Here is a 26,668-nt window from a genome sequence, read left to right as displayed (position 1 = left end):
CTGGTTTCCCACAGGCATCTGGTTGGCCACCATGAGAACAGGATACGTGACTAGATGGGGCTACCGTACTGGCCTCACCCAGCAGGCTCTTATGATGTTCTTAGGACTAGGAACCAATGGACAAAGCTAGAACTAGCAGCATCCTTAAAGGAGGAGCCTGAACCTTCAGGGGGAGTGGACCACACCCCAAACTGACTGAACATCATTCTCCTCAAACAGTTGAGCCTGTTTTTGAGCTTCTTTGTTGGCCCTCATCCAACACATTACCAGTGCCTCGCTTGATACAGGTGAAAGGATTGTGAAGACTCTAAATCCCCGCAGGGTTTCTTCATTGTCAAAAATAGGCTTGATAACGAGCTTTTAGCTCTTCAAAGGTTACCCACCTGTGAATCCTAACCATTTCTCCACCTGCCTTTAGTGAACTAAAGAGCTAACTTGGTCCTGTACCACAGGAGAGGACGCAGTCAAGCCAACCACCCAAGTCGTCACCACATTCTGCAGAAGTACCAGCTATGTTAGCTGGAAACTCCCCAAGAGCCGCCAGGAACCCACCAGACTCCCTCGGTCTTCAGAGGCACACCACCCCTAAGAGGCACACACATTCTCAAAACGGAAGCGGCTCCTCTCTAGGCCAGACCACTGATGGCTGCTCGCGTTCCTGTACAGAAATGCCTACATATAAGAGGCGTTCAAGGAGGGAAGCTTTGGTTCTCTGCAAGGTTTACACTCACCACTTCCTGGCGGAGGGGTCGAGCTGCCTTTGTGCCCCAGCTAACAAATTTACACTTGAATGAAGTAAGGTGGTGTGCTGCCCTTTACATAATGACATTCTAAGAACTACACTCAAATAGTGGGTGGTCAGCTGGCACTATTTAACAGGGGACTTGCCCAATGTGCCAATCTTAAGTCAACACTGCCTGCCCAAGCTGCTGCCCTAAACTGCTGACTTGCAAGTAACAGAAATCAATGGAACTTCATTCCATCTCTAGTGCATTTAGAATTTGATCATCTGTCTGGAAAAATCAAATTGTTCAAGGTGATTATTATTACCACTACTAAATGCAATGGAAGAAAAGCAGTTCTTGGGCAATCAGATAAAATCTTCAACTGTGCAAAGAAGCACTTGGTTAATCCACTCTGCACAAGAATCTGTTGCTTTTAAAAACAGATGCTTGGAAGTGTGCGCACAGCTTGTGTGGAAAGAGAGAGCCCATGACCTCACTTCTAAGCTGGGTCCTTCTGCCAATGGCATAAGCCTAATCAGCTCCACGGCAGCAAGACGTGGAGATCCCTAAATTGAAGGGTGAAAGGCAGCCATCTGGGCCAACAACTTCCTTTTTTCTAAAAGGAGAAAACATCAGCATGTGGTTTCACCAGGTGGATGTTAACCATAGCCAAAGCTAGGAGGAATGTTTCAAGTCATAAAAACACTCGAGAGAAAGATTGATGTTTTATTACGAAAAAGAAAATCACAAAGTTATCCTCTGTACATTAATTTTAAAAAAAATTAAAACATGGCTTCCGATATTGTGCATAGCACACAAATACCCCAGATGTCCTCCATTCTGAGCCAGCCACATAAATGGAGTTTACAGTGGCACCTCTGGTTTCGAACTTAATTTGTTCCGGAGATCCGTTCTTAATCTGAAACCGTTCTTAACCTAAGGTACCACTTTAGCTCATGGGGCCTCCCGCTCCTGCCGCACGATTTCTGTTCTCATCCTGAGGTAAAGTTCTTAACCCAAGGTACTACTTCCGGATTAGCGGAGTCTGTAACCCGAAGTGTTTGTAACCCAAGGTACCAATGTACAGAAATGCTGGTGAGACTGCACCCCACGGATAAATTGCCTCCTCCTCATGGCAAGGTGTAGCTGCAGCCCATGGTCAACATCATTAACAGCACAGCCCTAGGAGTATCCAGACTGAGTTCACTGGAACTTACTTCCAGATAATGGTGTACAGCAGGCTTCCTCAACCTCAGCCCTCCAGATGTTTTTGGCCTACAACTCCCATGATCCCTAGCTAGCAGGACCAGTGGTCAGGGATGATGGGAACTGTAGTCTCAAAACATTGGGAGGGCCGAGGTTGAGGAAGCCTGGATTGCCACCTTAAAAAAAATTCATTAGCTGCATTTAAAAGCAGAGGTTGGCATTTCCTCCCACAAAGAGGCAAGATATATTGAAGGTATAGCACAGAGAATTCTCATGCCCATTAGGAAGCCTCCAGATATGAATGTTGATGCTTCAGTGCTGGCTAAGAAACAATGGGCTTTATATATAAATATATTAACTACAGAGTAACTTTGCATACATGATAGAGTTTACAAAACTATGAATAGCGTGGAGAGCAAAAAGGGAGATTCCCCTTACCTCTCATAATACTGGGAACCCAGGTTCGTCTAACAAAACAGACCTAACCACCTACTGCCAGGCAGACAAAAAAGTAAGTTTTGTCACAGGACATAACTGAATCCATGGAACTTCCTTTGATAATATGTGGAGCTTATCCATGGGTTTATCAGGCAGTAAAACAGATTTTTTTTTTTTCAGATTCTTGGAGGTGAAACCTACAAACGGCCATTAGCCATAACAACTCATCAGAACCTCCATATGGCAATATAACTTGATATACAAGATGGAGGCAAGCTGGTGAGGAACTGCCATTGTCTTCTGGATGGCTGCTGTTGGGAACAAAAGGTTTTGTTAAGATGGACCTTTGCCTGATCCATCAAGGAAATGGCTATATTCTTATGCTTATTGACAAATTGAAGAACAGTAACTGTTTGTTCTTGCTGCTCCAGATGGAAATATTGTGGCACTTACTGATCTTTGGAATCAAAATACTGTATTCTTTCAGAAGCTCAAGCAAGCAGAAGGGAGGATCCCACCTAACGGATGAAGTCAGAGATCATCTCCATGTGCTGCCACAGCCTCAGCCTTTCTTGCTTTTTTAGTTCTTCATAAACATTCCTGGATATTTTACTGAGAGTCTTTTTTTCATTCAATCATCACAATCATGATCATCCATATTACAGGTAGCTTCGGAACAGGTGGTTTCACTGCAGAATCTACCAAACTAGTACACGGGAACTGCATTTCTTCCAAGCCTTGTGATTCTCGACACCTTTTAAGACTGAACTTTTAAACAAACGTCTTCAGTACTTCATAAAGATGAGCAAAGATGTTTCCAGCAAATACAATGCTGGTTTCTGATTTGTAGCTTACCGGTGATAATTCACTATCAATAAAATAAGTATCATAGAATCGTAGAGTTGGAAGAGATCACTACCATGATGCAAGGTAGTGATTAAATTAATGAACTTGCTGCTTATAAAAGTGTTTGCTGGTCAGCTGAAACTGTTAGCATTTATGAATCAGAGTCTTTTCAGAAGATGGCAGAGGAAGACAGAAAAGAAACTGGAGGCAGTGCTGCTATGCAAGCAACCAAACCTAGCAAAAGTTCATTTGCAATTCAATCCTGCTATTGCAACTGAAGCCCAATAAAGCAAGCAGAAAGCTCCTGAAAATTCTCTCCTCCAGCACAACATATTCAGTCTTAATATAGAGTGCAGAGGCTTTGACATAGGGCATGCAGTCAGTAGCCAGGACAATTTGTCAACATGTTCTGAATGCACAGGAGCAGATAATTATCAGAGGGTAAGATGCTGTACTATCACCACAGAAAGTTACTACTGATGTGATGAGGAAACATAACAAGATCTAGGTAACCTGACAGTTTGCAGATCTCCTGCCTGAGAATTTTTCTGTGGGAAAACTCTATAGGGAAATTAGTGAGCATAGTTCAGATGTACATCGAGAAAGCTGAATCATGATTTCAGAGCAATTATGCAGAGAAAAGTGCATAAACACTTTAAAACAAACAAACAAAATCAAAATCCACTATCTGTTGGCTCCACTTTTCAAGAGACTCAAAGTAAATATCTGAAATTCAAAGTGGACCAAGTGGTTATTCCTTTCAGAGACTTTTAAAAGGTCACAGCTTCTAAACATAAAAAGGATGCTCAAAGAATGAGTGTACACTAAAAAGACTATCTATTCTGATTGCTCCTATAATCAAGAGTTGGAAGAAGAAGAAGAAGAAGAAGAAGAAGAAGAAGAAGAAGAAGAAGAAGAAGAAGAAGAAGAAGAAGAAGAAGAAGAAGAGTTTGGATTTGATATCCCGCTTTATCACTACCCGAAGGAGTCTCAGAGCGGCTAACATTCTCCTTTCCCTTCCTCCCCCACAACAGACACCCTATGAGGTAGGTGGGGCTGAGCGACTTCAGAGAAGTGTGACTAGCCCAAGGTCACCCAGCAGCTGCATGTGGAGGAGCGGAGACGCGAACCCGGCTCCCCGGATTACGAGTCTACCACTCTTAACCACTACACCACACTGGCTCACCACACCAACCCCCTGCTCAATGCAACAAAATCGTTTCAAGATGACAGCCAGGCTGGGTTTTCAGAACAGAGAGCTCAGAAAGACGTGATTGCTGACCCACCACAAGCCATTCAAATGCAACTGATACACTGAGCTCTCAGCGAAGTTGCAAATGGGCCCAATAAAAGGTGCATAATATTTGATTTACGAATTATTATGGTGTTTCAAAAAGCAGATTATTTCTTAACTTCTATTTTATACTGTATACAGTGCTTAGACTGCCAATTTGGTAAAATACAAAACTGCTCTAAAAGGCTCTCATGTAATAGGATTTTTTTTTTTTTTTTAAAAAGTATCGCTATGCTACCTGGGAACTGCCGCAAACAGAACTGCTGGTCCACAGGGCACCAGTGTTATTAGGATTAAAACTCCTCTGAAAGTCCCATAACGTGTCACAGCTGATAGCAAAATCATTTCCTTAGTCTCTCCACTCCCAGCAAGAGGAATGGGAATTAAATCCATTTGGCAGCTCAGAAAACAAAAGCACACAAGGCAAATGTCAGTCAGTTGCACAACAGAGAACGTATTTGCTGGTTCCCAGTTCTTAATGTCAGAACACTACTTGTCAGTGAACAAGCTGTCTTGAGAATACTGTGCATTAAGGAAGCACCAGACGAGTTATTAATTCCAGAAGAGGTAGCAAGGCAGCACAGAAAGGAGAAGAGATGAGTGGAGTGGGTTGGCTTATTTGAACCACAACTGGGGGAGGAGGGAATGTTTCCTGGAAGTCATCCACTTCTCCTTTCAGGTCACATTCTAGTAATAGTCAAGGAATACCATGAGGGTGAACCTGTAGAATCCAGATATATCCAGTGCTTGCTTCGAGGACGACCTTGCATTTATGAGAACTGTATGCAAATAGTGGGTCCAAAGGCATCTCTTCCTCTAGGGACTACAATTCGTCCCTCGACGTGGGTGGGTGGTCCATGCCAAAAAAGGACGAGGGTCTCCCATGCACATCTCGTTCTCGTTTCACAAAAGCAGTAAAGGAAGAAACACAGTTTCCAATGAAATGGTCAGACTTGCTGAGAATGTACAAATCTACCTGGGGCACTTCAGGCTGCAGGTACACCACTTTTATCTGAAAGGGGGGGAAACAAGCAGAGCCCAGTTACTGAAAGTGAACACACACAAGCAAGACGTGGGGTTTGCCACAAGTTGTCTATCTACTCACTCTATCCCTCCACCTGAACTTGTTTAATCAAGCTGCACCTTTCTATAGCGCCTTAAGGTTCTCAGAGTATCTTTCAGAAGGAGTCTGTTGAATGCCATTCTGTCTCACAGTCCTTGGTTCAAGAACCACCACAATGTCTTACCTCAGGTTTGCCATGTGGAAAGAAGTCACCTGAATGATTTCCGAAGTAGTGTTCAGCTACCTTTATATCTCATGCAACCGCACCATATATTCTGAAGAAGTGTGCATGCACACGAAAGCTCATACCAAAATAAAAACTTAGTTGGTCTTTAAGGTGCTACTGAAGGAATTTTTTTATTTCATATATTCTGAGCAAAAGAACTGTGTTGCCAAAAGCAAACCAGGCAGAGGGCCTTCTCGGTAGTGGCGCCCGCCCTGTGGAACGCCCTCCCATCGAGGTCAAGGAGATAAACAACTACCTGACATTTAGAAAACACATAAAGGCAGCCCTGTTTAGGGAAGTTTTTAATCTGTGATATTTTAATGTACTTTGGTATTTGTTGGAAGCCGACCAGAGTGGCGGGGAAAACCCAGCCAGATGGGCGGGGTATGAATAATAAAAATAATAATAAAAGATGTGTCAAATCACTCAAAGACCCAGTAGAGCCCAAACTTTCTTCTGCCTATCCCTGCTGTAAGCCCCGCTGATTCCTCTGAGAAGAAAGACAAGACATGAATATTTCCAGTGCATACACCCAGAGAGAGAAAAGCAGTGAAGTTTGCACCAATAACTACTCATTGCTCCAGCTGCAGCAGGACATTACCTTTTGTTTGAAAAGCTGCTGTATTTCCCTCGTATAAGGCTCAGAGTCACTGGCGATGTACACAGCTTTTGCATCTGTCTTCTTTACCCAGAGTCTTAGTGCTCGTTTTATCTCTTTCAGGCCTGGCAGACACATATCCATGGTAAGGGGTGCAGCAGTGTTCCGATCATAGCCCACACACTGTGGCGAAGCCATTAAATGAGACCCAGCAGTGCCATCTTTCAACATATTGCATGCATTTTTCTAAGGCGGGGGGAGGAGAAAAACAGAACATCACACACAGGTAGAAGTGGTAAGAAACAGAGCATCATACAAAGGTAGGGGGACTTCATAACAATGGAGAATGAGAATTCCAAACAGTTCGCCAAAGCAGGCAAAAAAACACTGCTAATGGATGGTTAGCTTCAGTTATGTTCTCATCAGCCAAACAGTCTAGTTCAACTATGCACGAAGCTGTCAATAACTGCAAGTCACAATGTGTACACCCCTTCAGGATCAGAGGCAGCATGCCTTTGAATATCCCCAGCTGCTGGGGAAGAAAACAGAGAGAGGGTACCTGATCTCAACTCCTGCTTATGGACTTCCCAGAGGCACCTAGCTGGCAAAGGGTGGCCCTAGGTAGGCAACAGGATGCTGAGCTAGGTAGTATTTTGTTCTGAACCAGCGTATGTTCTTAACAGTCACACCTCTCCCTTTTTATTCATATGGAGCTAGAAGCTGCCAGTCAGACGCTATTACAACCCTGCCCACATTACAGCCCCCATGGAAGTAAGTGTAAGAACCATACCCAGTCTGAACCGACACGCAAATGGATTCCCACGTAGGGTCTGACCAGGAACGAATTAATATAGGACTCGCCTTTGTTTACCATCTCATCAGACCAGACCATGTACTGATGCAGGGACCGGTACTCTTCCAGAACTGGAAACTGGGCTGGTGCCCCCGGAAGAGCAACAACAGGATGTTCAGAGGAGGGAAACCTAGTAAAAGACACAGTGGAAAGATCAACAGGAGCTACAGCTTGCCATGTTTACTCATACTAGTGCTGCTCTGTTTTTACTGTTAGGAACTTTTATTGCAAATGCTTTTTTTAATTAATTTTTTTTTAAAACACATCTACAACAAAGGGATGGATTACTAACAAGATTTATGAAGAATATGCTAACCTGAATAAAGTTAATCTGTATTTTGCATTTCTGTTGTCATGCTCTTCAGCTAATAAGAACTTCCTAATTCCCCAGACACTTTGCATCACCTCCCAAATATCTGCATACTGGAGCTTAGGCGGGCCTCCTTAGGGGGGGGGGGAGTTGCAAAATGCACCTCCCTGTATTTTAAACTATGACAGCAATCTCTGAAAAATCAACAGACTAAGCAAGCAGACTTTAGTTATGCATGCATGCATCTGCCTAATACTGTCACAGACCTTTGTCCCACGCATGCCAACTGGCAGCAGTGTCTGACAGTCACAGAGCTGGATATGTCTTTCCTAGTTCTACTGCCCAAGATCCTTGAACTTCTTATAAAACATATACCACCCAAAGACTGTTATGCGACTTGTCTTCCTTATTAAAGCTCTGTGCAGTGATAGCAAATTGCAGGGCCAACTTTTGGATTGTATTGAGATGGCAAGGGGAGTGAGAAAGGGCTGCATTTTGGCCCCCACATGGTTTAGCTTTCTCCTAAATGATTTAGCGGAAAGTCTAATGGACCCAGATGGTCATCTCCCCAAAATAGGAACCAGAAAGACCCCTATTTTGCTATATGCAGATGATGCGGCCATCCTCTCTTGCTCCAAACCGGGCTTGAAACACCAACTACGGAGGTTCTCAGATTACTGTTCTGTAAACAGGTTATCTATCAACTATGAGAAATCAAGAATTGTGGTCTTCACTAAAAGATATTCCCCTTGTAAATGGGTACTAGAAGGCCATAATCTGGAGCAGACTAAATGCTTCCGGTACCTAGTGCTGTTGTTTCACCACAAAAAGTCCTGGAGTTGCCACTGGCAGACTATTTGTCATAAGGCGGAAATGAGCAAACTTGCCTTACTCCATCTCTTTTTCACGAATAGAGGTCACTATGTTCCATCAGCCATAAAGGGTCTTTAATGTGAAATATGTTTCCCAACTCCTTTGTGCTTCAAATGTCTGGTACATGGTCTATTTTCTAAGTTGGATAGATTCCAGGCTAAGTTCCTACAGTCCCTACTTCAGGTCCCAAACTGTGTCCCTGACTCAATTCTATTGTTGGAAACAGGTGAACGTCCATTCTCCACCAAAGTGTGGGGGGCTGCCTTGAAATACTGGCTAAAGATTGGGGAAGGGATTACTTTTACATCTAACCAATGAGGAGTCTATCAGCTCATGGCTGAAAACTATGGCCCCAAAAGCCTCCTCGGTTGGTCTTTCGCCATCCTTTTTACATCATCTGGGCTATGATATTGCCCTTAAATCCCTGAAGCAGAGGTCATGGGATATTTCACAAAGCGATCTTCGCTCTAGATCTTATGTAGCCTGTGGACTGTTTGCATCTGGAATCCACTATGACTGTGATTTTCAGTTACCATTGTATTTCATGAATCTGTCGGTACCTATCACTGATTATTCACCAAAGCCAGACTAAACGTATTTCCATCTGAAGCACTAAACGGCAAACTGTCTGGTATACCCTATCAGAATAGGCTCTGCTTATGCTCTCAGGGTGTTGACTCCATGAAGCATATCCTACTACACTGTGAGCAGTTCAAACAAGTCAGGGGTCAATTAACTAAACCCCTATTGGTAAACTTGACTGGAAAATCTGAAAGCTGCCTTAAGTACCTCCTTGGAGATATGTCAGGTGATACTACCCTGGCCGTGGCTAAGTTCCTCTTGGAAGTATTAAGAAATAGAAACCTACTTGCTCTGGATAAAACATAGTGACTGCCTTGGAATCCTTTCCCTGCATTTCTGTTTTATTTTGCTTTTGAAAATGCTTTTGTGGGTCTTTGGACCTAAATAAAGAATGAATGTAAAGACCGTTAAGAAGCAGCATAGAACTACCATCAAAAATAAACAAACTAGCTAGAGTTGCCAGGGATTGAAATCTGAGACCTTGCACTCTTTCCCTGAGCTATGATTACTTGTGTGGACTTAAGGGTGAATTTCTACCGGTATTGTAGTGAATAAGAATAAAGAGATAACATTAAAGATGGCAGATCTTGGCCACCCAAAACCTGGTTTCTAGCAGCTAACACAGACTGGTGCTTTTATTCATTACAGGCACCTAAAGCAAGGTTTTGATAATACTAATTTAGAGTTGACTATTATCTAAGAGCTAGGCAGATAATTACTTACAAATTGTTTTTTAAAAAAACTGATGGAAAACCCTAGTTTTAAAGCCACTGCTTCTTCTCCCACCTTCAATGGAAAATGTAATGTTATTATCAAGGCATTTTTAGCTGCTCAGTTTTTGTCTGTTGTTATATTTTGTCTGTTTTTGTGTTTTCTTGTTGTTAAATCACCTTGGTTGCCATTTATAATAATAATAATAATAATTTATTATTTATACCCCGCCCATCTGGCCGGGTTCCCCCAGCCACTCTGGGCGGCTTCCAACAAAACAGAAATTCTAAAATATTTGTGCGGAAAGGCAGGATACTTGTCCTTCTTTCCTTACGGTCTGCAAATAACAACATCTTGGAGATCCCAGGCCTCAAGGAGATAAGGCTGGCCTTGGCCACGGCCTGGTGGAACACTCTGCCATAAGAGATCAGGGCCCTGTGGGATTTGACATCTTTCCGCAGGGCCTGCAAGAAGGAGTTGTTCTGCCAGGCCTTTGGTCAGGGCTCAGCTTGAATCCCCTTCTCTTTTTGTATAAGAACTAGTATGAAAGAGGCCTCCCAGCATTCTCACAGGCCCGTATAAGAACAGCGTAAACAGATGGGCCTGATGAGCATTTACTGTTCCCAACCCTAATCCTGCAGAAAGCCATCTAATTCGATTTTAATTTGATCCTGACTTGGTTTTTAGGAGGTAATTTAATTGCTGTTTGATTTTATACCAATGTTATGTTTGATGTTAGCCACCCTGAGCCCGGTTTCAGCCGGGGAGGGCGGGACACAAATAAAAGTTTATTATTAATTATTATTATTATTATTTCCAAGAACCCTTTACAAGCCAGAGCAGCCATGGAGGAATGTGCCCAGTGCCTAACCATGCCCCCCAAGCGACACTTGCTACCTTCGAATCCAGTGGTCCTTGTAAGAGGCACTGAAGGAGAGGCCTCCAAACAGCTCCGACCTATCGAAATCCACAGCAAACTGATCCCAAAAGGGGCCAAAGGGGTTTCCATCCTGCAAAAGCAAAGGCACCTGCTCGTTCACTGCGGCAGACGAAAGGTGAGGCAGGCCAGAGGAACAGGCAGCTCTGCAGTTGCTACGGGAGCCGCAAGCTCCTGGCTGACACAACATATTCCATAGTCCCGCCCCCACTGAAACTTGTGCATAAGTTTAACAGAAGCTTTCCAAGTATAGAGAGGATGAAAGGAAGTTAAATACAAAAACACTGAAATGATCCACAGAACATTTTCTAGAACAAGCTTCCTCAAACTCGGCCCTCCAGATGTTTTTGGCCTACAACTCCCATGATCCCTAGCTAGCAGGACCAGTGGTTAGGGATGATGGGAACTGTAGTCTCAAAACATCCGGAGGGGTGAGTTTGAGGAAGCCTGATCTAAAAGAATGGCAGCAGAGGAGCCCAGGGTTACAGAAGGCACCTCAGGGATGAGGACTCTTACCTTCATGGGGCAAGTCCTTTTGTCAGCACTCCTCTGAGCTGCTGATTCAAAGCAGTAGGCCACTCGCTTGCCAGGAGGCCAGTGGATGGGTGCCAACTTTTCCATAAATTCCTCCAAAGTGATGACCCGGTGGTACTCCAGGAGAGGTGCCAGCTTGAAGTATTCTTTGTAGGGAACGTGCTGCTGCAATGCAAAGAAAACAGAGTTTAGGAGCCTGTCCGCACACATAATTGTTCCAGAAATAGTGAATCCACAACCGTCTGAAGGAAAAGCGAGCAGCATGACTTCAAAGGCTGAAGGACTTCCAAAACCTGGTCTACCCTGGTCTGTCAGATTTGCAGGTTTGATGTACTATCGACTCCTTCCCTATGCATGAAAATCCGGCTTGAAGCAGAGGCCAAGAGAGCTTTCAAGACCTGTAGTTGGCTAATTAAAGACTAGAGGGGATCTTGCTTGTACAAGATATACAAAATGTAGGTAGCACCCAACACTAGCAGAATTAACTCATCTGTTGCAAGGACCTATTCACTGAGCCTGCTTATGTATGGCTTTGGGAAAATACCTGGCATTCCAAAAGCACAGAACCCAAATATACCTCAGAAGTTCTCAGAACTACTTACATTTGTGTAGGGAGGCCTGTGATACCGGTACTCAATCCAGGGGGGCACAGCTAAGGTCCGATTCACCATTTTAGCAAACGCCAAAGAACCCAGAAAATGGTCTGCTTGGTTCCCAAATCTCCCTTGAAATAGAACATAAAGACCTGTTTCTTAGTCACCAGGCTGGGGCAGAGCAACAATACTAGGACTCTGGAACTATTCCCGACCCACAGAAGCTTGCAGAAGTCCCACCCCCCCCATAAGAAAATTTACCCAGGGTGCAGGATGAATGAGCAGCAAACCAACTCCCCCCCCAAAAGCCCTAGTAATCAATGGCAACCAATAATTACTGTACTTCCAAATAACAAGAAAGGAAACTTTTACAAAAGTTTAAGAAATTTATTGCACAAAGAACTAACAGAAGAAAGTACACTTGGATAGCAAGACTTCTGACCTCTGTGGATTTATTTGGAAAGCTGTCAGAAAGCGGTATCAAGTAAGGTGGCAATGAGACATCTGATAACCTGGAGGCAAATTATACCCATAGCGAATAATCAAGTGGCTATTTACAAAGCTGAAATAAAAATCACAGTTGCTGTTACCTTAATTGAAAGCTTGCCCGGGGAGCTTATAATAGTTTAGCAGTCTTTAAATCTCAATCTCTCTCTCTCTCTCACACACACTTTAAGTCCATTGTATTATTTTCTTGACTTTTAACATTTATCTTCTAATTTGTGCACTCCACTGCAGAGAAGAGGAACCGTTACAAAGGAGTCCAACACACTGCAGGTTGATCAAGAATCACACGCAGGTCACTCCCTAACCTATAACGCAATAGTAGCATGCAGCAATCGTAACAATAACCTACAGGGCAGCAGTCCCACCAGGAACATGCTGGTGAAGCAGCACCCAGCAGGATGGAACTCTCTGCTCACCAAATGATGAGCAGAAGGTTCAAGCCTGCTGGCAGCACAGGTCTGCTTTGCCCTGTGGAAAACACACTAGTGCAGCAGCACCCAGCAGGACTGAACATGTTCCTCTGACCCATCATCTGACAGACAGGGGGAAACAGCCTTAGGAAAGGCCATAACTTGACTGCAGAGCACCTGTTTTGCTTGTACAAGGTCCCAGGTTCGATGCCCAATATTATCATTAATATGAATTAAATTTAGATGCCACCCTTCATCCAAGGATCACAGGGCAGTTTATAGTATTAAAAACACAAAAATACATAATGTAATAAACAAAACAATAACAGCCTTCCACACACACAATTTAAAAGGCGACAGAGCAGGCATCCGCAAACTTCGGCCCTCCAGATGTTTTGGACTACAATCCCCATCTTCCCCGACCACTGGTCCTGTTAGCTAGGGATCATGGGAGTTGTAGGTCAAAACATCTGGAGGGCCACAGTTTGGGGATGCCTGCCATAGAGGCCTGGGAAGGACTCTTGGTTTGCAACCCAAGGAAACTGCTGCCAGTCAGCGCAAGCAACACTGAGCTAGATGGACCGCAACCCTCCTTGAGGGCAAGGCAGCATCCCAAGTTACAAAAAAGCGCAGCAGAAGAAACGACATAAATGTTGGTGTGGTTTTTGTTTGTTTGTTCTTTTTACACAAAGGTAAAAGGAACAGAGGAGAAAAAAGATGTGAGGTTGCGGCCTCCAGGTATGGCTGCACTTCACTGCCAATTATTTTTATTGATTTTCTGAATTATTACAAATCATTACCAAATTAATTCAATTTAACACAGTTTTCCAAAACCGGTTTCCCACTCCCTGCATGAGATATGTCCAAGATGTGCCCCTAGCTCTGTGTTTTGTTCTCAGTTAAACTCTAGTTAACATCCTCCCGCATTTGTCAAAATGATTATCCATCAGCTGCCCCTTTACATCCCTGCATTCAGCAAAACAAACAAATAAACAAACCCCAAGTGAACCTTAACGCATATTCACAGTGACAGCAAGTGTGGTTATTACTCCATCTCCACTTGAAATATTTGCTTGATTTTGAATAAGTTCTGAAAAAAACAGGTACGGCTGGACTTCCACTCCCAGCAGCCAGCGCGGTCCGCGGTGAGGGATGACGGGAGTTGTAGTCCAACGGCACCGGGAAGGCCCCTCAGGCTCCTCAAAGCCCTCGGCCTACAGAGCCACGGCCTGCGAGAGGAAAGAGAAAAGAGGTGGGGGGGGGAGAGGGGACAGTGATGACCCGAGTGGCGCCGTGGAGCTGGGGAGGGGAGGAAGAGAGGCGCTCCCCGCCGCCGCCTCACCCATGCAGGGGCAGTAGAGTAAGTATCCAGACGGGTCCCAGGCGCCTCCGCCGCCTTCGCCTCCGCTGCCCAGGTGGAACAGGACGAGCAGCACCTGCAGGCCCGCGACGCCGACCGGCTCCTTCCCGGGAACAGCCATGCCTCCTTCCGCCTCTTCCTCCGGCTTGGAAGAAGCGGCTTCGGCTCGTAGAGTATAGTGGGAGGGAAGTTGCCTCGCTAGGCCGGGCTAGGCCGCGCCCGTCTCCATGGCGACCGGCCCCCTTTCCCGGCACTCCCCGCGGCGGCGCTCGTGAGTGCAGAGCGGCCGGACCGAGGCGGCTTCCGGTCTGAGCCGGATGTGGCGCCATGGAGGCCTTGAGGGGCGCGAGCGAGCCCGCGAGAGGAAAATAAAGGCGAACGAACCGTCGCCGCCTCAGTCCCCTCAGCAGCCGCCGCCTTCCCCTCACGGAGCGGTTCCTCTTCCCCGCAGCCTCCGGACATGGGGCCTCCGCCGTCCGCTCAGTTACCACAACAAGAGCTGGGCCCGCCTTCGTCGTCTTCTTCCTCGCCTTTTCCTCCGGCCGGGACGAGCCAGCGGAGGGGAGCGACTCGCGGGGTGGGGGTGAGCGAGCGAGCGGCCTTGAGGGGTTGTGTATTAGTGGCGGGGGTGAGGACGGTTTCTCGAAAGTACGCATGCGCGGGGGTGGCGGGGGGGGGGCTTAATGGAGTTCAGGGCGGCAGCATAAGCACCCCCTCCAATGTTAGGGCTGTGTGGAACACCCTCCCCCCAGATAGGTGAGGGCGGCCATAATATTCCAGTAGCGCCGTGCGCGCGTGTTTACAGAGCAGCAGCAACAACAACAAAGGTCAGTTCCCTACCCCGAGTGTCTCTAGACTTGAGGTGGGAAACGGGCGGGCAGGAAGAGCAGGTGCAGCTCTACTTCGTTGCAGGTGGAAGCGGGAACCGGACTGGAGGAAGGAGCTTTGGTGCTGAAGAAGGGCAGAGTGGGGGGGGTGGGTCGTAGCTAGGAAGACACCAGCCTCGAGTCTGTGCCTTTTGGAGGGAAGGTTCAGTGATGTGGCTGCGGGTACTTGGCATGCAGGAGGCTCCAGGATCAACCTCTGGCGTGAAAAGGATCCGGTGGGAGGTGTTGGGAAATACCTTTTCTGCTCCTAAGCTGCTGCTGCCAATCAGAGCAGACCATTTTGGGCCTGATTGAGACAGTAATCGGCTTGGAAGGAGGCTGACTCCCATATTTCGTTGCCAAGAGAGAAAATACACAGAGAACTCCATAGTTTCCCTTTAAAATAAAGGTGAAAAACTTGGAGCTTCCTGTAGTAGAGGAGTGTATGAGATTTTAGTGCTATGAACTTTGCTTGCCCTGTTCTCCCCCTCCCCCCTTCAATCCTCATTTCTTCCATAAAACTAGGTTAAGCACTTTCTGCACCTGTTTGTTCGTAGAGGGTTTCCTGCGGCTTTGATGTAGTAGAAGCAATGTGCGTCAGCCACACAAACAGCATTTTAGCCGCTCAGGTCTTCCTTGAGCCCTTGGCTATGTGCAGAAGGCTTTCCGTTGGTTCTGCATGCTCACTGTCCAGAGTGCTGATGGGCAGTTCCTTTTCTGCCTGGAGAGGGAAGGGCATGAGCGAAGAAAAGTGCTGGAGCTCTGGCTTTGTGCCCACCTCCCCTGAGAAGGTCACATGGCCTTGTCCTGATTTGACCTACTTGGATGGAAACACTTGGCTCCAGCAGAATGGCAGCCTGCCCTGTTGGCTTGCCAAATTCCCAGGCAGATGTGCAAACATAACAATCACATTAAAAATAAATCTTGGCATCCCTCTGGCAGGTGACGCAAGTAGGGAACGTCACTTGAACAAGGATCAACAGTAAGCTTTATGAATCAAGTGAAATGGCAGGGATGAGGCTATAGTCAGAAGGTTTGGGGCCTCTAAGCTGTTTCGTTTCAGTGGCCCTCCTTTTGAAGCTGGTTGAGGGGCATAGTTTTAGTATGAGAAAGCAACTGAGAGGTGCCAGGGCATGTACAATGAAGAACTCTGACACAGGCATCTTCTGAAAATGATGTGATGTTTACATAGGACCATCACCGTTGTGGTGCTTTGCAGAGTACGGTAGCCCAATCTTTCCCAAAAGGCATTTGAAATTTAACAATGTAAATGACAAAACAAAAACAAGGGCATGCTTCAGTTTCCAAGATGTAAAATGTAAACAATAATTATGTACCTAGTAGGCCAAGATGAGGACATGAAGGTGCTGTGACTTTTTTGTTACTTCAGAAATCTCAGAGCTGCTGTAGAAAGTGTTCATTTGCTCTTACCAGCTGAGCAGTTATCAGGTCTTTCCCCCACCTCCTTGGCTTCCATTGCTATGGGGCTGGTGCTCCCAGATCACTTGTCTCATCCCAAAATACATTTTCCCAATAGCAGTTGAAAAAGTGACATCTGTATTTAGAAGATCAACAGAGGAATGGGGTAGAGCAGGCAAGATACTTTATTCTCAGGTTTTGAAAGGTCACCCCCAACACTTCTGGAATTTAGATTGTAACTATGTAGTTTCCATTGCCCAAGTGGGAGTGTTGCAGGCCTTATAGCAGTGTGGGAATTTACTGGTCCTGCTTTCCCCCCCTCACCCACTGCTTTGCCTGGCTGGAATATATAATTGAACTCTAGCTATGCCTCTTGCTGGCCTGGGTAGAGCATATAAAGAAGTGTGAGAGGGGGTGCAGCTACTAGCACACTGTACAGAGTCAAAAGTTACATGAGTTGCTCTCTCCACTTTTGCCTCCTGAAGGTTGCCCAGAAGGCAAGGCGTCCCTGAGACTGGAAAAGGTTCCCACCCCTGCCCTTACATCATGCAGCTCACCTGATTAAAGCAATGTACTAGTTCAGTGGGTAAGTGTTGGGTAAGGTAAATGCCTTCTCCTTTATCAGGCATTTGCAAAAGTGTCATACACTGAATCCAAGACACACTGTGTCAGTAATGAAACCTCAAGAGGAGCTGGACCTTGTCCTGAGCCTTTTAAAAAAAAATGCAGACAGATTTCCACTGCTGCTGCAATAAATGTACACTAGCATTGGCATTTATGAATGTGGTAATAATCTCTTATTTAAATATTGAAACTGAAAACAAGTCACAAGTGCTCTTTAAAGGTTGATGTTGACATCTAGGAATCTAAATCTTTTCCTGTACTCAAAATAGGGTTGGTGCCTAAAAGTAGATTTAAAATGTGGAGTCTTGTCCCCCCTGCTCTGTGCATGTGTCCATTCACTTACCTTAAGCATGCAATTCATCATTCCAGGTAGCAACCTCTTCTTGCTGAAACTTTTGAAAATTGTCAGTGGATGTGACTATACCAGTGAGATGCCCATGGGCAGGACTTCTGCTTCATTTGGCCCTCCTCTGTTAGGCCTGCCATGACCGCATTCTTCACCAGCGTCCCCAACTGGATTCAAGATGCAAAGCAGGAGGAGGAGGAGACGGGTTGGAAACTAGTCCCCCGCCCCAAGGGCCGAGAAAGCGAGAGCCAAGGGAAATGCCAGCACGAACCGTCAGGAGCCTCCTTCCCCAGTGTGGATAAGCTGAGAGCAAACCCAGAGCAGAGACCCTACGGCTGCCCTCAAGTGCACTGTGGCAAGGCCTTTGCTTCCAAGTACAAGCTCTACAGGTATGTGTGGGGATGGGTTAGAGTAGGCATGTTCAAAGTCTGGCCCGGGGGCCTAATCCGGCCTGCCGGTCAGTTTAATCCGGCCCCTAAATCCTAAAAAAAGCTCAACAGCTTCAATCCTAAAAGGTCAACAACTTTGGTCGGCCCTCACGCATATTCACTTCATCAAATTTGGCCCTCTTTGAAAAAAGTTTGGACACCCCTGGGTTAGAGGGTTGGCTAGGGTGGAGCAGCCTCGGGTTCAAACTCGGCCATGGAGCAGGTTTGTTTTAGATCAGTGTTTCCCAAACTTGGGTCTCCAGCTACTTTTGGACTACAATTCCCACCATCCCTGACCACGGGTCTTGCTAAGTAGGGATGATGGGAGTTGCAGCCCAAAAATAGATGGAGACCCAAGTTTGGGAAACAATGTTTTAGAGATTTAAAGAAGCGGTGAGGAAACCAGGCTCCTTTGAGCTCCTTGGAGGAAAGGTGGGGTATAAAACAAACACATGTGTTCTGGTTGGCACCTGTCTTGACAAATTCTATGCGGCCAAGCTCCTGCTTTGGTCTTTGCTGCCATATTAAGAACATAAGAAAAGCCCTCCTAGATTAGGCCTGTGAACCATCAGTCCAGCTTCCTTTTCTTTCAGTGGCCAACCAGAAGCTTATGGGAAGCCCACAAGGAGGACCTGAGCACAGTGGTAATCTCTCTAATTGGGGTTCCCGGCAACTGGCATTCAGAGGCATACTGCCTTAGTGCAAATATACCGAGGAGCAGTTCTATAAGAAGGCATGGTGTTTTAGAAGCCACTGTGGAGGACCATGCAAGCATTCCACTTTTGCGGGCCTGTTGAAACCTTACAGTGTTTCAAATCAACCCCATCTTTGCTTGAAAAGCCTACACTTTCCCCACATTTCAAGGCAGGTACTCTGTTTCAACCTCACAATAGCCTTTTGTAGTATCTCTACCAAACTTGAGATTGAGAAAGAGAAATAATGGCTTGCTGTGCCAGCCTGTTGTCTGAATTTTGCTTCAAACACAGCTCTCCCAGATCCTTGTCTGGCACCACTCATTGGCAACTGCATGCTTGAATGTTAAAACAGCGTGTGTGAGAGAGAAAGAGAGAGAGAGAGAGGGTGTGTGTGGAGGGTTGTTCCCCTGCACAGAGGTCTATATGAGAGCGTAAACATCTCCTCCCTTTATTTTGTAACGTGTGAGACCTTCCCTGAAATGTAATCTGAGTTTGCTATTAGTACTGCAAGAGCAGAAAACAGCTCTGTTGCAACAAACTGTTAAGCTGTGGTTCTTTTTATTATTACACAAAACTGACTTCAGCTGGACATCAAGGGATGGGAGGAGGGAAGAAAATGGTCTCCCAAAAACCAGGACAAGTGAATAAGGAGACACTTGTCCTCTGAACTGCCTCCTCTTCTGGGGTAGGGTTCTGCCTACATTCTGAAGGTAGATAGTAGGCTGTGTCTTCCAGTGGTCAGAAAACAATATACCAGCCCAGCAGAGCTTACCATGCTAAGTTCCAGTTTAAAATGCTCCAGGGAAAAATTCATTGTAGGGTAAGGGTTGTTGCTATGATTAAGAATTTATATACTCCCTTTCATTTAAAAAAGAAATAGACAAACACTGGATGCTTTCACCCCAGTAAACACCAGTGCAAATACAGCTTTCGTCACTGAATGTAGTTATTGCCTATTATTATGGGCAATAATAGAAGAAGAAGAGCAGATTTTTCTGGGGTAGAGGTTGGTTAAGCATAGGAAGGATAACTTACACTATGCGGTCATAGATGAAAAGTTTGGGGCTGCTGGTGAAATGCAACAGACCTCACCAGAGCCAGTGTAGTGTAGTGGTTAAGTGCGGTAGACTCGTAATCTGGGGAACCGGGTTCGCGTCTCCGCTCCTACACATGCAGCTGCTGGGTGACCTTAGGCTAGTCACACTTCTCTGAAGTCTCTCAGCCCCACTCACCTCACAGAGTGTTTGTTGTGGGGGAGGAGGGGAAAGGAGATTGTTAGCCGCTTTGAGACTCCTTCGGGTAGTGATAAAGCGGGATATCAAATCCAAACTCTTCTTCACCACACAAGGCTCCATAGCATTCTCCCCCCACCCCAAGGTCCCATTTATGATCCGAATGGTAAGATGTGTGGATGGGTGTGGCAAACGTCAAATTCTTTGCTCTCCTGTAACTCTTAAAACCAGGCAAAGGAGAATCTCCTTACCCAAGCTAACCTGCCCAGCTTTTGTGGTAATTGTGGCAGGGGCAGGGGGGTGGGGGACAAGTAAGCTGCTTATAACCTGTGCTTCTTTCCCCCGCAAGGCACTTGGCCACCCATTCTGCCCAGAAGCCCCACCAATGCATGTACTGTGAGAAGATGTTCCACCGCAAGGACCACCTTCGCAACCACCTGCAGACACATGACCCCAACAAAGAAGCTCTCCACTGCCCAGAGTGTGGTAAGAACTACAACACCAAGCTCGGGTACCGGCGCCACCTGGCCATGCATGCTGCCGCCAGTGGCGATCTCAGCTGCAAAGTGTGCTTGCAGATGTTTGAGAGCACCCAAGTCCTGCTGGAGCACCTCAAGGCCCACTCCCGGAGGCCGTCAGGCAGCGTGAAGGAGAAGAAGCACCCGTGTGACCACTGCGACCGCCGCTTCTACACTCGCAAAGATGTGAGAAGGCACCTGGTCGTGCACACGGGCCGGAAGGACTTCCTGTGCCAGTACTGCGCCCAGCGATTTGGCCGCAAAGACCACCTGACCAGACACATGAAGAAGAGCCACTCCCAAGAACTGCTGAAGATCAAGACGGAGCCGGTGGACATGCTAGGCCTCCTCAGCTGCAGCTCATCCGTTGCAGTGAAAGAGGAACTGAGCCCCGTCTTGTGCATGGCATCCCGGGATGTGATGAACAGCAAGAGCTTCCCTGGGATGCTGCCAATGGGGATGTATGGGGCACATGTCCCCACCATGCCCAGCTCAGGAATGCCCCATTCTTTAGTCCCCAATCCTCTGCCAATGGGAATGAGCTACCCCCTGGAGTCATCCTCCCCACCACAACCTCCCCCAAAGTACCAGCTTGGATCTACCTCATACTTGCCTGACAAGCTCCCCAAAACAGAGGTGGACAGCTGTTTGGCAGAGCTCCCTGCAGGCCTGTCCCTTGTGCCTGGTGAGCCATCCTCGTCCTCTCCTCAGCCTATCACCCTGGAGGAGACTCTGCTCTCCAAGAGTCCTGCTCTGCTTTCTGAAGCTCTCTGTGCTGCTAACATGGACTTCTCCCATCTCCTGGGCTTCCTCCCCTTGAACCTCCCATCATGCAACCCTCCCGTGTCATCGGCGGGTCTAGTCATGGGCTATTCACAGGGAGAGACCCAGTCACTCCTCTCCACTTTGCCACCGCAAGAGACGCCAGGAGCTGCGACCTCCCTTGGCTTCGGAGCACTTCACTCGCTGCCCTCCATGTTCTCTCCCGGCTTGGGTGCAACCACCTTGCCACGTTTTCACCAAGCGTTCCAGTGAGGCAGCTGGGGAAAGAACGGGACTTTCCTTCGGCAAGTGGATTGGGTACAGCAAAGGTGCCCAGATTTGTTCTCCTTCCTACCGTAGGCTGGGAAGGCTTGAGGGGAGGAGTGCCTGTGTGGACTGGAACTGCCACGCGGACTTTGATGTGCGCCTCAGTCCCAGACAGTGAGTAGGTTGCAGCAAATAGAAATTCAGGTATTTCCCCACCTTGTTTGTTTGGTAAATCAGGCATCAAAACTGACCTTCCTTGGGGCTTCCGTCCTCATTCCACTTTAGGAGGTGATTGAATCGGGGGTCTGCCTCACGTTAGGGCTCAACATTTCTTCTGCATTTCAGTGTCTCAGTCCACGGGGAAGGCTGGAAGAGCCTGTTGTCGCCTGCTGCCCCTCCCACATCACCTCTGCTGGTTGCGCCCATACAGTACTGAGTGTGTGCAGAGTCAACACTTCCTTTCTTCAGAGCCGCTTCATTAAGACTCATTCCAACCGAATCGTGTTTACGCACCCGTAAAAAGTCTTCCCCCCCACCCCCACCACTATTGCAAATCAGGAAGTGCCAGGAACACCGTCCTTGTTTCTGGCACAGCTTGCACACTGTTTACACAATGGAATCGGGTCGCCCTGATTTCACTTCACTACTTCCATTTCTTCCCCTGTGGGGAAAGCAAAACTGACTATGGATTGCTTTTGCCAATTTAGCTGACTGCTCTGTAGGTCATGTTTCCTTAAATCTCGCGTGGGTCAGAAGGATCCTGCAGCCTAAACAGCCAGGCTTGCTTTTCTGTGTTTGTGAGCGCTCTTTCCCAAAGCATACGCAGGGATGGAGGGGAGTGGACCACGGCCTCACCTGTTAATGGAAGCTTGTTGCTTGAGGGCTTCTCCCCACTTCTTTGGCTTACTTAAGTTCAGCACTGCGGTTTGCCACAATGCCTTCAAATTGACACTTGGTCCTTGGCTTTGAAGCACAAAGGAGCTTGCTGAGAGGACCCAGCGCTTCAGCCCAGTAGCAACAAGTCCTGAGAAGAAGCTTCCTTCTACCTCGCCCCACTGCTTGTTGGAGGAAGCCATTGGGCTGTGCTTTGCAGTAGCCACTCCCACTCTTGATAAGCCCTGCCCACAGAGCTTAATAGTTCAGCCTCATAGGCTTGCCCAAACCGTTCCTTTGCCCAAAGGAATAGGGCCACAGTCTTGCTCTCCCAGTGGCTTAGCAAGACTTGTGCCACTTGCCTCTTGAAGGAAGTTTGGTAGCATTTGTGGGTGGCAACTTTGACCTAGCTGTGTCGTGTTCTCAATATGCCTTCGTACCCTTGTTCCTGCGCCATGGGTATGCTTCCCACAACTTCCTGTGCTCCTTTGTCTCATTGGGACCTTGCATTCCTTTGTAAGACCCCCTGGGCTTTTCTGCCCCCCCCCCGCCCAGCCTGTTCCTAGCGTTTTCCCTGTGTTCCAGGAATGTGTTACCCAGTTAAAATGAGGGCTGCTTCATAGTGTTTTCTGCGATCTTGCACCCACACAGTAAACCAAAGGGTTGGGACATGCAAAGAGTGCAGTGGTTGTCCGGGTTGCTGTCTGTTTCTGCTGCGACAGTTCAGGGTCCCTGCGTGCTTTGCCTTCCAAGGCAAGGTGATGAACTGGGCCCATTGGTGCTCCTGGGTTTCTGCTTCTCCATCATGCATTTGCGTGCTGTGTTTGCTGCTTCCTTTCTCCCTCTTGCTTAGATTCCACTTCCTTTTCCCCTTGCTGTTTCAGCAAGCTGTTTTCCTGGACTATTCTGTCTGTATCACAGCAAATACCTCATGATGTAGGTTCCCTTCTTCCCTGTCCTTATGAATTCGCACTTGGTAACCTCGTTTGGGGTCAGTCTGCCTGTGTGGCACTTCAGGGTATCTTCATGAGCCCCGGATGTTCACTTCTTCATACCTCAGATATATACATACATATATACATTCATATATAAATAAATAAATAAAGAGATATATGGGGTGGAGTAGGAGTTAAGACAGTAGGATCTGTTTCTCTTGCTGCCTGGGTATGATAAGCCTACCTCTGCCTTCATCCTAAGATGTAGTCAGTGGTCTCTCTGGAGCCCCTTTTGCTTCAGCAGATACAAAGGAAAATTGTTTTCTACTAGTTCATGTTAGTTCCAGTTTGCTTTTAAGGTATGGGTTTTTCTCCCATTGCCTTCCAGTGTTTAGATTGCTTTCTGTACAGGATTTCCCCTCCTGCTGGAAGGACAGGCTTTGTAGGCTTAGCTAGCCCTTCTCTAGCTGGATTTTTTTCATATCAGTTTTAGTATTTTGCATTGTACTTACCTCAACAATAGCATGTGAAAGTAAGTTCCACAAGCCATGCTTCTTGATCTGTTTTTAAGACGTTGCCTTTCTAATTTCAGCGAGTGCCTTGCGCTGGGTAAATAGGAGAGTGTCTGGGCTTCTCCTTATCATTCAGTATTTTTAAATACCTCAATTGCGTTTCCTGTTCCTCTCTTTTTCCAGAAATTGCTGCAGTCTCCTATGCAATCCTCACCACATCCCTACCTCGACACTCGTGATAAATCTCCATACTTCTACCTTCTTCAGACTTTTGAACGTAACTGATCCAAGATTTCCCCAGGTTGAGTTGCCTTTGTGTTGTGTGACTCTTCCAGTTTTTTGGCAATTCCTGCCTCGTCTGTTGCCTGCTTTACTGCTTCCAGCCTTGAGTGTTGACAAAAGTCTGACTAAGGAGAATATGTCAGCCACTAGCCCTTGTTCTTTTGAATGTGTCTCCATGATTTGGGTCTCTTTGTTCTATTACCTAACCGAAGGTAAGAATAGGTGAGATTTCTGTTCTCCCCAACCCCGCCTAGTAATTCAGAGCCAACTTGGACCCCAAGCTTAGTATTCACATTTATACCAAAATATTACTCTGCTAATAATTTGGGGTGGAGTAAGAACTTGAGTGAGAACCATCCACTGAAGCCATGTTCATGTTACATATGTAAGATTTGCCACCATGTCCCCGTGTTCTTCAGCCCGGATGCATTTTGCAGGAGGAAAAAGCAGAGACCAGCTCAAACTGGGGTGAGGAGGAGGAATGTTGCAGAATCTTCTGTCCCACTACCAGGGCATTCTCTCTGTGCAGAACCAAGTTTTCACAGAAGGTTGGTTTTTTTTGTGGGGGGGGGGACTTCCTTCACCCCCTTAGCTTTACTCAGGAGTGAAATTGTCTGAATACGAATCTGCTTGGCAGGTAACCTAGTCATTGTCACAACTAGGCAGTGGGAAGGAGGCAACACTTAAGATAGGAATTAGCAGGTTCCTCCCCTTGGTGGATAGTATAATAAATGGAAAGGGTCTTCCATTCTCACTGCTCGTCAGGACACAGCTTTCAGGTTACCTTGAAAAGTTAGATGAGCTGATGATCTTATCTAGTAGCTGTTTATCCATATACCATTATTATACTTAATGACAACTAGTTCTACAAACTTATAGCCGGTGGAAATAAGGATATGTTAAGCTACTGTAAGTTAATTTCTTTGAGGCCCATATTATTTGGAAAGGTAAACAACTAGTCTGTATTCACCCTTTCCAGCTGGCATGTGGGTTTTTTTAAAAACAACAACAAATTCTTCAGTTGTTTCCTTCCTTTCGATCCTAAATGTGGCATATTTGTAGGGGACTTAATTTCACATGGCTTGTTTCATAGGATGATGCCCGTAGAATTGAAAGTGGAATTGGGCCTTGGAGTTAAAGAGGTTTCATTCTTCTTTGCAGAGAGAATTCAGCTTTAACCAAGACCATTCCTTCATCTCCCCCTCTCCCCTATTTCCCCGGAGCTTTAGAATTGATTCAGGTCATGATGAGGTGATCTTGACAGCTGTCTTGTTAAATGCCACTTGTATTCTTGTGTAGTCCAACCTGATATTTACCACCCTTTCATGAACCATTGAAGGCAAAAGGTTTTTCTCTTTCTTGTGTGGCAGATGCCAGTTCATGCGGCGCAAAGACTGGAAGGATCACCTGTTGGAGATTTCTACCATGTCAAAGGGGGGATTGGCTAAAATGGCTGCAGTTTGTTGGATCCTCTTGGCCATTTGATCACCCTTGGTCTACCTTTTTAGCCGCCCTCTTGAGGAAGCTGGTACTTAGACCTTCCTAGCTTTAGTGATGCCAGTGTTACAGCACCCCAAACAAGGCTCTTTTGGCCATATGTTTGTCTCCCATTTAGCTTTGCGGTTTCTTCCTGTACCAGTTAGCCACCTGTCTTGTGCCGAATGCTACAACATCGCAGCTCTCTGTGTTGGACTCAATGTGTTGGACTCTTTCCTATTGACCAAGCTGTTTATTTCCCTTTTAGTTAGCAATAAGCCCAATGGCTTTATTTTACCAGCATTGACCTCTTCTCTGTAAATAGTAAACTAATCAGGAGGCAGGGAGGGTTGTACCGTCCCTTCCTTTCACTGGCACACCTTAAAACTCATAACTCATTTTATTTTCTTACTGAGGTGGCAAGTTGCTAGAAATTTGCAGATAAAATCTAACATAATAATAATAATACGCTTTGCTCTCCCGTCCTTTTGTGTTCAGATTTTGCCTTTGCAAGTTCTTTTGTTTCTTGCCTTGTTTTGTGGGATTGACTGTCCCCAAGAAGAATGTCCTTCACAACAGTGGAATTAAATTTTAGGATACCACTATTTCTAGACTTGCCCATTAGAAAGGGCAAAAGCGAAAAGTTGTGCAGCCTCCTGGGATTAGAAGAGGAAAAGTTAACATCTTTTGGATTAGTGATACATAGGAATCTTGGCTTAAATAGTTATGCCAGATAAAATGAATGACTGCAAGTGCAAGTTCTGTGCAAAGAGTTTCACTTACAGGGTGTTGTCCACATGTGCACTGCATGCTCCCCTCCCCTCTGCATTGGTGGTCCTAGCGGAAAGGTCCCCTAGACTGCCAGATCTTAACAAAAATGGTGAAAATAGTATGTGATCAAAAAGTGGGAGTTTTGTGGCCGAGAGAGTGAGTACGTATGTTGTCGAACCCTCTGTGATTCTGGCTTGGTTTGTGTCTTTCTGCATTTTTTGCAACAGCTTGGGACATCTCGGAGTGCTTCCTCTCACCATCCACCCAAAGAAAGAAATGTTATGTGTCGTGTCAATGAGCTAAGTAGCTCTCTGCTGTTATTCATGGCTGTTTAAACTGACCCCTCCCCCAAATCTAGGTAGTCTGGGAATGGCTGCCTTCGCCTTTCCAGTTTTAGTGTGTTCTCAACCTCTAGGGAGCATCTCATTAAAACTCTGGGTTTTTGCTTAGTCTTAATAACTAAGAGCTGTGGTTTGTTTTGTTTGTTTTTAAAAATGAATGCTTTGTAATGTGTTTTAACCAAGATTTTACCCTACCTGCTAAACAGGATGCTTTTGCCTTAGAGCAGGCTGTGGGGCTATACCCCCTGCCACACA

The 26,668-nt window shown here is 46.3% G+C and overlaps 2 protein-coding genes across 9 annotated transcripts; one reads left to right on the top strand and one right to left on the bottom strand.

Moving 5' to 3' along the window:
- Positions 1-1,437: 1,437 nt before the first annotated feature.
- On the bottom strand, positions 1,438-14,395 carry POFUT1 (protein O-fucosyltransferase 1). Of its 4 annotated transcripts, none has more exons than XM_088673507.1 (7): positions 14,049-14,395; positions 11,799-11,916; positions 11,179-11,361; positions 10,623-10,735; positions 7,187-7,379; positions 6,400-6,642; positions 1,438-5,521 (listed from the first exon to the last, which is right to left on the bottom strand). In XM_088673507.1, exons 1-7 carry the CDS (start codon positions 14,393-14,395, stop codon positions 5,333-5,335), a joined length of 1,386 nt encoding a protein of 461 aa, XP_088529633.1. In that variant the 3' UTR covers positions 1,438-5,332. The 4 variants fall into 4 exon arrangements, with proteins under 4 accessions (XP_088529633.1, XP_034978716.1, XP_088529635.1 ...); XM_035122825.3 differs by having other exon boundaries at positions 11,799-11,920; positions 14,049-14,383; XM_088673509.1 differs by lacking the exon at positions 14,049-14,395 and adding an exon at positions 12,232-13,517 and having other exon boundaries at positions 4,579-5,521; positions 11,799-11,920.
- Positions 14,003-24,828, top strand: PLAGL2 (PLAG1 like zinc finger 2). 5 transcript variants are annotated; one of them, XR_015950891.1, is made up of 5 exons: positions 14,513-14,649; positions 16,837-16,937; positions 17,345-17,710; positions 20,026-21,427; positions 23,727-24,828. XR_015950891.1 is itself a non-coding variant. In XM_035122824.3 (4 exons), the coding sequence occupies exons 3-4, from the start codon at positions 17,460-17,462 to the stop codon at positions 21,227-21,229; spliced, it is 1,455 nt and encodes a 484-aa protein (XP_034978715.1). In that variant the 5' UTR covers positions 14,003-14,066; positions 16,837-16,937; positions 17,345-17,459; the 3' UTR covers positions 21,230-22,635. The 5 variants fall into 5 exon arrangements, 4 of the variants coding, with proteins under 4 accessions (XP_034978715.1, XP_034978713.1, XP_060133372.1 ...); XM_035122824.3 differs by lacking the exons at positions 14,513-14,649; positions 23,727-24,828 and adding an exon at positions 14,003-14,066 and having other exon boundaries at positions 20,026-22,635; XM_035122822.3 differs by lacking the exon at positions 23,727-24,828 and having other exon boundaries at positions 20,026-22,635.
- Positions 24,829-26,668: the final 1,840 nt, after the last annotated feature.

This window comes from Zootoca vivipara, chromosome 7, assembly GCF_965207765.1.
Source record: "Zootoca vivipara chromosome 7, rZooViv2.hap1.1, whole genome shotgun sequence".
Classification (NCBI taxonomy): Eukaryota; Metazoa; Chordata; class Lepidosauria; order Squamata; family Lacertidae; genus Zootoca; species Zootoca vivipara.
The sequence above is the reverse complement of the archived record's forward strand: the minus strand, read 5'-3'. Positions and strand labels throughout refer to the sequence as shown.